The following is a 14,311-nucleotide window of genomic DNA, read 5'->3' as shown; positions in this document are numbered from 1 at the left end:
ATAACTTTATACAAGTAATAATAACGGGTGATTTTTTTGAGGTTAGGATTTTCATGCATTAGTATTTGACAGATCACGTGGGATTTCAGACATGGTGTCAAAGAGAAAGATGCTCAGTATGCTTTGACATTTCATCATGAATAGACTTACTAACGAGCAACGCTTGCAAATCATTGAATTTTATTACCAAAATCAGTGTTCGGTTCGAAATGTGTTTCGCGCGCGTGTTTTGTTCAGCGATGAGGCTCATTTCTGGTTGAATGGCTACGTAAATAAGCAAAATTGCCGCATTTGGGGTGAAGAGCAACCAGAAGCCGTTCAAGAACTGCCCATGCATCCCGAAAAATGCACTGTTTGGTGTGGTTTGTACGCTGGTGGAATCATTGGACCGTATTTTTTCAAAGATGCTGTTGGACGCAACGTTACGGTGAATGGCGATCGCTATCGTTCGATGCTAACAAACTTTTTGTTGCCAAAAATGGAAGAACTGAACTTGGTTGACATGTGGTTTCAACAAGATGGCGCTACATGCCACACAGCTCGCGATTCTATGGCCATTTTGAGGGAAAACTTCGGACAACAATTCATCTCAAGAAATGGACCCGTAAGTTGGCCACCAAGATCATGCGATTTAACGCCTTTAGACTATTTTTTGTGGGGCTACGTCAAGTCTAAAGTCTACAGAAATAAGCCAGCAACTATTCCAGCTTTGGAAGACAACATTTCCGAAGAAATTCGGGCTATTCCGGCCGAAATGCTCGAAAAAGTTGCCCAAAATTGGACTTTCCGAATGGACCACCTAAGACGCAGCCGCGGTCAACATTTAAATGAAATTATCTTCAAAAAGTAAATGTCATGAACCAATCTAACGTTTCAAATAAAGAACCGATGAGATTTTGCAAATTTTATGCGTTTTTTTTTTTTAAAAAGTTATCAAGCTCTTAAAAAATCACCCTTTATATGCATATAAATATAAATACATTTTTGCGTTATTGTTATTTTTCTTCTCTTTACGTTCTTATCTGAAAAGATACACGTACTAAGGAATAATAAACAAATTAATCTCGAGTATTTCGCAGATACATACGTTTAAATAATACACGGTAAAAAAAACCGGGAAAATTTAATAAAACAATTTCATACTAGTACATATATAAAACAAAGGATTAATCGATTTATGCGGTGAATAAGCGTTCGCAAAGTCCTACAATCTATTTCATTTATGATAAAATTTATTATATTTACACAATTTTTTTTTTACAATACCAAATTTATAATTGTATTTCAAACTAAATATTGACAAACATTTTTTACAAAATTTTTCAATAACTCCAATAAAACAATTCTATTTCTAACGAAATATTTACAATTTTTATACTCTCGCAACAAAGTTGCTAAAGAGAGTATTATAGTTTTGTTCACATAACGGTTGTTTGTAAGTCCTAAAACTAAAAGAGTCAGATATAGGGTTATATATACCAAAGTAATCAGGGTGACGAGTAGAGTTGAAATCCGGATGTCTGTCTGTCCGTCCGTCCGTCTGTCCGTCCGTCCGTCTGTCCGTCCGTCCGTGGAAGCTGTAACTTGAGTAAAAATTGAGATATCATGATGAAACTTGGTACACGTATTTCTTGGCTCCATAAGAAGGTTAAGTTCGAAGATGGGCAAAATCGGCCCACTGCCACGCCCACAAGATGGCGGAAACCGAAAACCTATAAAGTGTCATAACTAAGCCATAAATAAAGATATTAAAATGAAATTTGGCACAAAGGATCGCATTAGGGAGGAGCATATTTGGAAGTAATTTTTTTGGAAAAGTGGGCGTGGCCCCGCCCCCTACTAAGTTTTTTGTACATATCTCGGAAAATACTATAGCTATGTCAACCAAACTCTATAGAGTCAATTCCTTCAGGCATTTCCATATACAGTTCAAAAATGGAAGAAATCGGATAATAACCACGCCCACCTCCCATACAAAGGTTATGTTGAAAATCACTAAAAGTGCGTTAACCGACTAACAAAAAACGTCAGAAACACTAAATTTTACGGAAGAAATGGCAGAAGGAAGCTGCACCCAGTCTTTTTTTTTAAATTGAAAATGGGCGTGGCGTCGCCCACTTATGGACCAAAAACCATATCTCAGGAACTACTCGACCGATTTAAATGAAATTCGGTATATAATATTTTCTTAGCACCCTGATGACATGTACGAAATATGGGTGAAATCGGTTCACAACCACGCCATCTTCCAATATAACGCTATTTTGAATTCGATCTGATGCCGTCTCTGTATAATATATACATTAGGAACCAATGATGATAGCGGAATAAAACTTTATACAAATACGGTATTTAAGCTGAGGTATCCCTTGTGGAAAAATTGTCGTGATCGGACTATAACTTCACAACTTCAAGGTCCCTGATATCGAACACGAAGAACTCAGTGCCTAACCTAATTTTTCACCAAAAATATAGGTAAATCTCTGAGATATTTTCATGTAATTCAGAGGGCATCATTTTTATACTCTTGCAATCTAGTTGCTAATAACGGTATATATCGTCAGATATATGGTTACATATACCAAAGTGATCAGGGTGACGAGTAGAGTTGAAATCCGGATGTCTGTCTATCCGTCCCTGCAAGCTGTAACTTGAGTAAAAATTGTGATATCTTGATGAAACTTGGTACACGTATTTGGTGGCACCATAAGAAGGTCAAGTTCGAAAATGGGCGAAATCGGAGCACTGCCACGCCCACAAAATGGCGATAACCAGAAACTTATAAAGAGCTATAACTAAGCCATAAATAAAGATATGAAAATAAAATTTGGTGCAAAGGATCGCACTAGGAAGGGTCATATTTGGATGTATTTTTTTTGGAAAAGTGGGCATGGTCCCGTCCCTACTAAGTTGTTTGCAAATATCTCGTAAACTACTGAAGCTATATTAATGAAACTTTCAGAAGTAATTTCTTGAAGGTGCTATCTTAAAACGGAGGAAATCGGATTATAACCACGCCCACCTGCCATACAAATGTTATGTTGAAATCTACTAAAAATGCTTTAATTTAGTAAGGAAATACGCAATAAACCTTAAATTTCATGGCAAAGATGACACAGAGGGATTATATTCAAATTTAAAATGGGCGTGTCTCTGCCACTTAAGGGTCTAAAACCATATCTCAGAAACTAATCGACCAAATTCAGCGAAATTCGGTTCGAACCATTTCCGTAGCATCTATGGTTCGAAATTGGGCGAAATATATTCACAACGACGCCTACTTCCCATATGCCACAATTTTGAAGTCCATCTGATTCGTTCACGTTATAGTATATGAGTTCAACACCAGTGAAGATAACGGACCAAAACTTTGCACAAATACTGTATTTCTAGTGTAGCATAGCTCGAATAAAAATCACCGAGATCAGACCATTTTATTGAAAATATCGGTAAATATCTCAGATATTCTAAACATATTCATAGGAGATGTGTTCCTTCCAACAGTGTTCGCCTGTGCCAAAAATGGGCAAAATCAAGCCAATATTTCTTCTTGCCTCTTATTTGATTTTCACAATTCTAGTGGACTTTGTGCCGAATATATTGGTCAAATTTTGAATAACCTTAATAAATTTGCATGGAAATATGTTCATACTTTAGTCAACGTGTTGGCCCCCATATACATATGTAATAACACGATTTCTGCCTTTTCTTTTTACTTTACGACGAATATATTGCGTATTTCCTAAGATATCTTTAAAATATTATAAGAATATATTATACATTAAATTTTTTAGGCGCATGTAAACTATATTTGAAAATCAGTAAGAAATACTAACGTAAATTAATAGTAGTCTAGTATCAAAGGCACGCAATTAGAAAACCTGCTTTTCAGATGGACCAAATGCGACGCTTAAATGTTAAACTGAGCTAAACTTCAACCTCAGTCAAATTGTAATTATTATTAATTGTTTTAATTTTGTTTTTGCGAAAAAATCGCGATTTACAAAGCACCATAGATAGCTTATGGAAGGTTTAGGTATTAAGACACAGATGTTTACATAGACGTAATAATTTACAATATTTAGCATACATATATATTTCATGGGAATTAGTATTTATTCTTTAAAATTGTTTTCAATGTATTTGGCTACAAATCCCCTTACTCAAATGTTATTGAATAATTTTTAAAACAAAAATGGCTTACCTACCTATGTCTATTCACAACAACTCAAACTTTCAACCTTGATATATGGTATACTTAAAAATTGTTTTCACAAATTTTCTACCTAGCTTAGCCTTCACGAGCGAACATTTACGGAAGATGAACTCCTTTGTTTCAGAAAGCATTAAAAAATGCAATTTACGTAGTAGTTTTCCATGTAAATACTTTCAAGGCTATTAAGCAAATTACTAATTTCTAAGATATATATATTTGTATGTACTATATATGTATAATATATATATATTATTATGCTAGATGTTTATACTTTCAGTTACACTATATAACTTGAGTAGTGAAGTCTACATTTTTAGCTGAAATTTTAATTAATTAAGTGAAAATTTACCATAGTAGTGTTAGCATCATCAATGATATCAATAAAATAAAATATACTACGAAACTATATCAACATCCACTTGAAAAGAAGACTGAAGGAAGACCAGCAAGTTACCCTAAAAAGAGAACACAGGAGTCATTCGGAAGAAAAATCAGAAAGTATTTAAACACTTATTTTAATAGATTAAGATTAAATTATTTATTTTCTTTAGTAAGATTTAATTTTAAGAAATTATGCCTAGATTAAATAAAAGATCTGTTGTACAAAGTCGACTTGAAAATAGAAGACGTATGCAGATTCTTCGGGCTAACTCATTATATAGAGTTAGTGAGCAATCACATAATACTCAAAGCCATGCTAATCGCAGATTAGATCCAGAAGTCCGCCTGTCAGAACAAAGTATCAATACAGTTCAACATAGGACAAGGCGACAAAATCAAGAGTTTCGGTCTGCTGAGCAAAGTATAAATACTGTTCAGCAAAGGTCTCGGCGGGAAGATCCCGGAATAAGGTTAGCTGAACAAATCATAGATACCAATCAGCATAGAACCCGGCGACAAAATCCTCAATTTCGCTCTGAAGAGCAAAGTAGGAATACCCGAGAACATAGGTCACGGCGGGAGAACCCCGACGTTAGGTCTGCTGAGCAAAGTATAAATACTGTTCAGCATAGGTCTCGGCGGGAAAATCCCGAAATAAGGTCAGCTGAACAAATCATAGATACCATTCAGCATAGAACCCGGCGACAAAATCCTCTATTTCGCTCTGAAGAGCAAAGTAGGAATACCCGAGAACATAGGTCTCGGCGGGAAAACCCAGAGCTTAGGTCTGCTGAGCAAAGTATAAATACTGTTCAGCATAGGTCTCGGCGGGAAAACCCAGAGCTTAGGTCTGCTGAGCAAAGTATAAATACTGTTCAGCATAGGTCTCGGCGGGAAAATCCCGAAATAAGGTCAGCTGAACAAGTCATAGATACCATTCAGCATAGAACCCGGCGACAAAATCCTCAATTTCGCTCTGAAGAGCAAAGTAGGAATACCCGAGAACATAGGTCCCGGCGGGAGAACCCAGATCTTCGGTCTGCTGAGCAAAGTAGAAATTCAAGGCAACATAGAATTAGACGCCAAAACCCTATTATTCGGTCAAATGAGCAGTCTCATAATACCATAGTACACCGAGAACTTAGAAGAAATCCTAACTATAGACATTTAGAGCGCATACGTGATCAAACACAAAGAGAACGTTCGAGAAGAAATCCTGAAACAAGGAGAGAGGAACGTTATAGAGAAACGCAACGACGACAGCTTATCAGGAGGGGTGCAAGGGAACAAATTTTAAATCAGAGACGTCAACAACAAAATCAGGTCCGTATTCATAGAGAAAACTTGGCATATAGGCAAATTCAAAACGAAAGGCAGTCCCAACGAAATATATTAAACAGAGAAAATAATGCCTCTGATATTTTTGCAAATGGTGGCATTTCAAGAGATTTTCGAAGCATTTATTTTGAAAATATAAAGAAAGGTCCCACCGAAATATGTATTTGCTGTGGGGGATTATGGTTTCCACATCAAGTACGCAAGTTAAATTTCGGAACTATAACTCAAGTTCACCCAGATGCTTCATCTGCTTTCTTTTTAAAGCAAAAGTTTCCTTCTGAAGATGGAAACTACAACTTTTGCTTAACTTGCAAAAATGGGATTACCAAAAATAACATACCAAAAATATGTTTGTTAAATGGTCTAGACTTTCCGGATATACCAGATTGTTTAAAAAATTTAACCCCTATTGAAGAAAGGCTAATAATGCCTCGATTGCCTTTTATGACCATTCGTCCTTTGGGATATCAAGGCCAAAGTTCGATTAAAGGTGCCGTTGTCAATATACCTATTTCTGTTAATAATGTTGTGACATCTCTACCGAGGACTTTTGATCAAACTCATGTGATACAAATTCACTTAAGAAGACGTATGGAATACAATCATGATTATATGACTGATACCATACGGCCTGCGAAGGTTATGGAAGCTTTGCGATTCTTAGTGAATACTCCTCTGTATCGTGAGCATAATATACACATAAATGAGAATTGGATTTCAGGCTTTAATAACCAAGAAGAAGTTCCCTTTGTTGCATCTGCTGAAGATGATAGATTGGTTCAATCTCTTTATGAGGAACAGACTTCCCATAATAATCACTCAGACATTCCCATAGCACCTGTACCTGCAGAACTAAACCCAGGTGGTCAAGAGACTCTTTTAGACAATATTCCTGTAGAAAACATGGAATATAACCGTTTAGTTATAGCGCCAGGGGAAGGTCAAAGGCCAATTGACATGGTTCAAGATAATAATTCGGAAGAATTGTCATTTGGAACAATATACGTTGGGCAGAAACGTACATGCTCTGAAACATATAGTAAGATAGTACGTTCCGAAATTCGCCGCTTTGACCGCAGAGCGTGTACCATTCCAAAGTTGTTCTACGACTATAAAAAATTAGAATTACTGCAAATTAAGAATAGTACATCCATTTGCCTTCGAAAGTTTTCTGGTCCTAACCGTGTTACGGCGCAAAATGTATTAAATGAAAACTTTGTTCAAAACTTGATTCAACATGATGACGGTTACAAAGTTTTGAAAGGTGTTAGATCCTCTCCTGCTCACTGGGAAGCTGAGAAAAAAAAAGCAATTGCAATGATTCGCCAATTTGGGCTTCCAACCTTTTTCATAACTCTATCGTCTGCTGAATCTCAGTGGGTTGAGCTGTTGGTTATTCTGTCGAAAACTGTTGATTCAAAAGATATTTCACAAGAAGAAGCCAACATTTTATCAACCCAAGATAGATATCGCTTAATCCGCTCAGATGCGGTTACTTGTGCTAGATATTTTGATTACCGTTACCGGCAAATCCTTAAACTTTTTAAAGATAATACCGGCATTTTTGGAACACATTTTGTAAAAAACTATTACTGGAGAGTAGAGTTTCAACAGAGAGGTTCTCCGCATATACATGGCATGTATTGGCTTAATAATGCTCCCAAGTTCAACCTTCAAAATCCTGAGACATTCTCCGAAGTCATTGATTTCATTGACACTTATGTTTCAACAGATGGTTCAGTAAGCCACTTGGAACATTATTTAGATTATCAAAAGCATAATCACAGTCGGTCGTGTACTAGAGAAATAAGAGGACAACAATTTTGTCGTTTTGGTATACCATATCCACCAATGCCTTGCACACAAATATTGCTTCCTTTTCCAGACACAACCCAAGATTTGGAAAGGCATAAGGAAAACTTTTCTAGAATTCAAAATGTTTTAAATTCAACTCTGACTACAGAAGATATATCGAATTTAGATAATTTTGAATATTTCTTGAGCGATAATAGAATAAACATGTCTTTTGATGACTATTTGCTAGCTCTGAGATCAAGCTTATCGAAACCTAAAATTTTTCTGAAAAGAAAAATTAAAGATCGATTTATAAATGCTTATAATCCTCTTATTTTGGAACTCCATAGGGCTAATATGGATATCCAATATATACTGGATGCATATGCTTGCTGTTCCTATATAATTAATTATATTAACAAATCGAACAGAGGAATTTCTAGGCTCTTAAATGAAGCTATATCAGAAGTAAATGCCGGAAATTATACAATAAAGCAAAAACTTCAACATATAGGTTATAAATTTATATCAGGCACGGAAATATCTGCACAAGAAGCTGTTTATTGCTGCATTGGGCTTCATCTTTCGGAAGCTAGTAATGGAGAAATATTTATAAATACCTCACGACCGGAGGAACGTGTTCGAATGGTAAAACCTAGGGCGGAACTTCAGAACCTTCCTTCAGACTCTACTGAAATATTTGTAGCTGGTATTTTAGACCGTTATGTGCAGCGGCCCGATCAGTTAGAAACTGTTTGCTTAGCAGATTTTGCATCTATGTTTAAATTTGTGAAATCCAATAGAATAGTGCAAGACAGTGATCATGAAGAAGAAGAGAGGGAAGATAATAACGTACCAGATATTGGGGTACCCATTGCACTAAGAGACGGTAGCGGTTTTGTTAAAAAACGTACCAAACCAATTATTATTCGGTACAGAAGGTTTAGTCCTGATGTGACCAAAGATGAGTATTTCCGCGAAATGGTAATGCTTTTCTATCCATGGCGGAATGAACAGCAAGATCTTATTGAAAATGATAATGAGCTAACTTGTAAAGGGTGATTTTTTAAGAGCTTGATAACTTTTTTTTAAAAAAAAGCGCATAAAATTTGCAAAATCTCATCGGTTCTTTATTTGAAACGTTAGATTGGTTCATGACATTTACTTTTTGAAGATAATTTCATTTAAATGTTGACCGCGGCTGCGTCTTAGGTGGTCCATTCGGAAAGTCCAATTTTGGGCAACTTTTTCGAGCATTTCGGCCGGAATAGCCCGAATTTCTTCGGAAATGTTGTCTTCCAAAGCTGGAATAGTTGCTGGCTTATTTCTGTAGACTTTAGACTTGACGTAGCCCCACAAAAAATAGTCTAAAGGCGTTAAATCGCATGATCTTGGTGGCCAACTTACGGGTCCATTTCTTGAGATGAATTGTTGTCCGAAGTTTTCCCGCTAAATGGCCATAGAATCGCGAGCTGTGTGGCATGTAGCGCCATCTTGTTGAAACCACATGTCAACCAAGTTCAGTTCTTCCATTTTTGGCAACAAAAAGTTTGTTAGCATCGAACGATAGCGATCGCCATTCACCGTAACGTTGCGTCCAACAGCATCTTTGAAAAAATACGGTCCAATGATTCCACCAGCGTACAAACCACAACAAACAGTGCATTTTTCGGGATGCATGGGCAGTTCTTGAACGGCTTCTGGTTGCTCTTCACCCCAAATGCGGCAATTTTGCTTATTTACGTAGCCATTCAACCAGAAATGAGCCTCATCGCTGAACAAAATTTGTCGATAAAAAAGCGGATTTTCTGCCAACTTTTCTAGGGCCCATTCACTGAAAATTCGACGTTGTGGCAGATCGTTCGGCTTCAGTTCTTGCACGAGCTGTATTTTATACGGTTTTACACCAAGATCTTTGCGTAAAATCTTCCATGTGGTCGAATAACACAAACCCAATTGCTGCGAACGGCGACGAATCGACATTTCACGGTCTTCAGCCACACTCTCAGAAACAGACGCAATATTCTCTTCTGTACGCACTGTACGCATTCGTGTGGTTGGTTTAATGTCCAATAAAGTAAACTGAGTGCGAAACTTGGTCACAATCGCATTAATTGTTTGCTCACTTGGTCGATTATGTAGACCATAAATCGGACGTAAAGCGCGAAACACATTTCGAACCGAACACTGATTTTGGTAATAAAATTCAATGATTTGCAAGCGTTGCTCGTTAGTAAGTCTATTCATGATGAAATGTCAAAGCATACTGAGCATCTTTCTCTTTGACACCATGTCTGAAATCCCAGGTGATCTGTCAAATACTAATGCATGAAAATCCTAACCTCAAAAAAATCACCCGTTATAACTCACCGTATTTTAATTGAGGGAAATCGAAAAAAATATGATGTTTTTGATCAAAGAGAACTGGAAAATGTCTTAGAAAGTCTTTATAATGAGACAGACCTAGAAGAAGCTGTGCAAAATGAACTACCTGTTGTGGAAAATGAGTTTCGGGTGTTAGCACTTCCAGAAATAAGCCCTAATATTAATTTGCTGGATTTGCATGGCGAACATACAACAGATAATGGTACTGAATCTGATTGCAATATTAGGCTTATTAAACTACCCCCTTTAATTTCGGTTGAGGAACTATTTTCTCTAGTTCAAGGTTTAAATATTAAGCAAAGAACATACTTGACTCATTTGATGCATCAGATTAAAACAAATCGACCATTTTATGAATTCATTGGGGGCGGAGCAGGTGTTGGAAAAAGTCGTTTGATATCTGCAATATATCAAGCTCTTAACCATCGCTTCAATTCTACACCTGGATCCAACCCAAGTTCTTTAAAAGTTCTCCTTTGTGCACCTACGGGTAAAGCAGCATTCGGGATAGGTGGACTGACACTTCACTCAATATTTTCTCTTCCTGTAAATCAGCTGAATAGAGAGTTGAGGCCCCTAAGCAGTGACATAGTTAACTCTTTGTATTCCAAACTTGCTGACTTAAAACTAATCATAATTGATGAAATATCAATGGTGGGCGCTCGAATGTTTAGCTATGTTGATGCTAGGCTTAAACAAATTTTTAAAACAAACAACCCATTCGGTGGCATACCGATTATAGTGTTTGGAGATTTGAAGCAACTCTCACCTGTTGGAGATAGGTGGATATTTTCTTCTAACCCTAATGATGCTTACAGCACTTTAGTTGGTTCTCCTTTGTGGGACTTGTTCAAATATTTTGAATTAACAGAAATAATGAGACAAAGGGACGATCAAGCTTTTGCTATTGCGTTAAACCATATGGCATCTGGCACTATGACAAATGATGATATATCATTAATTCAAACTCGGGTAGTTAATTCTGAAGAAGTCCCCGATGATGCGATCCATTTATTTTGGTCAAACGAAGAGACAAATAATTTCAATGCCCTTAAGCTCAGTCGAATTACAACTGAAGCTATTTCTTCAACTGCCAAAGACTCTGTAAGAGGAATGGGTATAGGTGATCAACAAGAGAATATTTTGGAAAGAGTTCAACTTTTCAAAACTTCTGAAACACAGGGACTTCCTTATGAGTTGACACTAAAAACCACTGCAAAATACATGATTACAGTGAATATAAACACATGTGATGGTTTAGTTAATGGGGCAACTGGAGAACTAATGCAAATTGATTATCCAGTAATTCTTTGGATTAAATTCTTTGAACCTTCTGTTGGTTTGATAGCACGATCCAAAAAGCCTCATCCTCTAGAAAGTTCTTGGACCCCAATTGAAAAAGTTGTTAGATCTTTTCAATATAAAAGAAATGAGCAAATTACAATTGAAAGAAATCAGTTTCCAGTTGTTCCAGCTGAGGGAATAACTATTCACAAAAGTCAGGGTGCTACATATAATAAAGTTGTCGTTCATACTCGACCCAGAATGCCTAGAGCTTCGATATATGTCGCTTGCAGTCGAGCTACTACGGCAGTAGGTCTTTTTATTGTCGGAAATTTTATTCCTTCTAATAAATTTTCCGAATCGGATCCAGTATTTAGGGAAATGATGGAATTGAGCACATCTAAAGCCCTGATTACAAGTTTCAATTTTATGATTTCTCGATCATCAGCACTTCAGATTTTATTTCATAATGTTCAGAGTCTCCACGCTCACATTAACGATATAAAAGGCGACTGTCTGCTGCTATCTTCAGATATTTTATGCTTCGTAGAAACCTGGAGCATTCCTGATGAACATTTTGAGATACCAGGATTTACTCTTATAAACGAGCTGAGGATAGATAGCACTGAGACAAGCAACCGAAATAAGCGGGGCCTTATAATTTATGCAAAACATAGTGTTGCCAGCTCTATAGAACCGAAGATTATAAAGAAAATTTATTCAGGCCGCAAAGTTTTAGAAGCAGTTTTGTTTAAATGTTTCAACAACAATATTCTGGTTCTTTACAGAAACTCAGCTTTTCCCCTCAGGCTTTTAATTGCAGAACTTCAAGAAATTCTTACTACAGAGTTGTGCAATCAAAATGTCTTAATTGTTGGAGATTTTAACATTTGTTTGAAGTCTACAGGGTCTACAATAAAAAATCTTCTTCAAGATAAAAACTTTAGTTCCCTGCTTAGTGTAGAATATTCAACTACACCTGTGGGGACGCAAATTGACTGGGCATTTTCAAACATGGATCATTCTCATGTTGATGCTATCACTTATGAGACAGTGCATAGCTATCATGATGGTATTTGTGTCTCTATTTCGGACTAAGGCTATGTACAATAGTATCTTTTTCACACATAAGGGCATTAGAATAGGTTAAAAATATGACATTATGAATTAATAAATAAATATTTAAACTAAGAAATTTTAAATCATTTGCGTAATTTGTTAATATTTAAGAATTTGTATAAATATAAGGTAGAATTAAAATAATTTAATAAATCTTTCAAAATTGTAATATTATATAATAAAATATACATTATTATATATTAAGAGAAATGCAGTTTTTTGAAAAAAAAATATTGTTTTAAATAAAATATATTATTTGTTAATATATAAGAATTTGTATAAATATAAAGTAGAAGTAAATATTTTAATAATAAATGAAATGTACGTAGGATACATTTTGCTATTTGTAAAAACATATCTTTAGAATTTAAAAATATAACATTTAATTATTAAAATATATAATACTTATTACTTCTAAGTCAAACTTGTATAATCTTATTCATGTAAGAAATAAAATGTGCATTAACTTCGAAAAACGATTGTTTTTTTACATAGTCCTCAATACAGTTAAAATAAATGAAAATACAATTCAATACTCAAAGTACACAAATTGATATAATCTAATTAATTTTACAGCAAAATAAAAAAATATGTAAATGACGGATAATGAAATCTCAATTATCACTTTATCATGCGAGAGTATAAAATGTTCGGTGACACCCGAACTTAGCCCTTCCTTACTTGTTTTTTTATATATTTTTTCATAATACCAATTTTACAATTGTAGTATTTCAAACGAAACATTTTTAAGCTCAAAGCTTCCAATTCAATTTAATTAATGCAATCTGACAAATCAAAAGAGGTTAAGCCAAAAACACCTCTATCATTAGAAATTCCGAAAATGGCTGATGAAGATAAACCACAAGGCACACCTGCTGAAGCTACACGCTCAAAGCAGAGTATTAAACAAAAAAGATCAAAAGATCAGACAATATCTAGATTCATCACTGAAAGTGACAGTTTTATAAGATATTGTACAAGATTTCAAGCTTCCCCTATTACTGACATCACAGAATCAGTTTTAAATATAAAACTAGAAAGTGTGAACAATCTCTGGGCTCGCCTTCTGGCAGCGTACGATACAGTGCTAGATACTGACGACGCAGAACTCCCAGAAAGCTTCGGCTACAGACAAGTGTGATAACTACCGCGATCAGTATGAGTTAACAAAGGGAATGATAACAGAACAAATAAGTTTAGTAAGGCCAAGTAGAGCCACTACTCCCCCTCCCAGAGTAGTTACAAAACCAAAAGAAGACCTAGATAAAGGCATGTATCTAAAAGTACCAGCTTGTGATACTGAAATTTTTAATGGATGTTATGACCAGTGGCCGTCCTTCCGGGACATGTTCACTGCCGTTTATATAAACCATCCTAAACTTTCACAAGCACAAAAGTTATACCATCTAAGGTACAAAACAAAAGGGGAAGCAGGCAGTATCGTCAAGCGATTCGCTTTAAATGACGAAAATTTTAAGCTGGCTTGGGAAGCACTAGTCGAAAGATACGAAAATGAAAGGGTTATGATAGAAAACCCAATAAAAACATTATTACATCTACCAAAAATTCAAAAGGAAACCAGCCAGGAATTTCAAAATTTATACTCGACAGTGACTAATTGCATATCAGTGTTAAAAACATAAAATATCTCCACAGAATCGTGGGACCCCATCACAGTAACTATTTGTGCAGAAACACTCCCTGATGCTGCGTTACTACGATGGGAACAATCTCTTGTGGAAAGGAAAAAAATGCCCACGTGGGAGCAAATGAAAGCATTCCTCACTGCTCAAT

General features: G+C 35.8%; 1 protein-coding gene across 2 annotated transcripts; it reads left to right on the top strand.

Annotated features, from left to right (window-relative positions):
• Positions 1 to 3,729: 3,729 nt before the first annotated feature.
• Positions 3,730 to 8,791, top strand: LOC125780326 (uncharacterized). 2 transcript variants are annotated; one of them, XM_049462371.1, is made up of 2 exons: positions 3,730 to 5,166; positions 5,356 to 8,791. In XM_049462371.1, exons 1-2 carry the CDS (start codon positions 4,790 to 4,792, stop codon positions 8,789 to 8,791), a joined length of 3,813 nt encoding a protein of 1,270 aa, XP_049318328.1. In that variant the 5' UTR covers positions 3,730 to 4,789. The 2 variants fall into 2 exon arrangements, with proteins under 2 accessions (XP_049318328.1, XP_049318329.1); XM_049462372.1 differs by having other exon boundaries at positions 3,730 to 5,229; positions 5,419 to 8,791.
• Positions 8,792 to 14,311: the final 5,520 nt, after the last annotated feature.

Source organism: Bactrocera dorsalis, chromosome 1 (assembly GCF_023373825.1).
Source record: "Bactrocera dorsalis isolate Fly_Bdor chromosome 1, ASM2337382v1, whole genome shotgun sequence".
Lineage (NCBI taxonomy): Eukaryota > Metazoa > Arthropoda > Insecta > Diptera > Tephritidae > Bactrocera > Bactrocera dorsalis.
Note: the sequence above shows the minus strand (reverse complement) of the source record. Positions and strands in the feature narration are given on the sequence as shown.

What these genes read in the sequence shown, in the direction of transcription:
- LOC125780326 (XM_049462371.1), top strand. Translation starts at nt 4,790, where the DNA reads ATGCCTAGATTAAATAAAAGATCTGTTGTACAAAGTCGACTTGAAAAT. An exon ending in AGGAATACCCGAGAACATAG is followed by an intron (nt 5,167 to 5,355) that starts GTCACGGCGGGA and finishes CCGAGAACATAG; the next exon opens with GTCTCGGCGGGAAAACCCAG.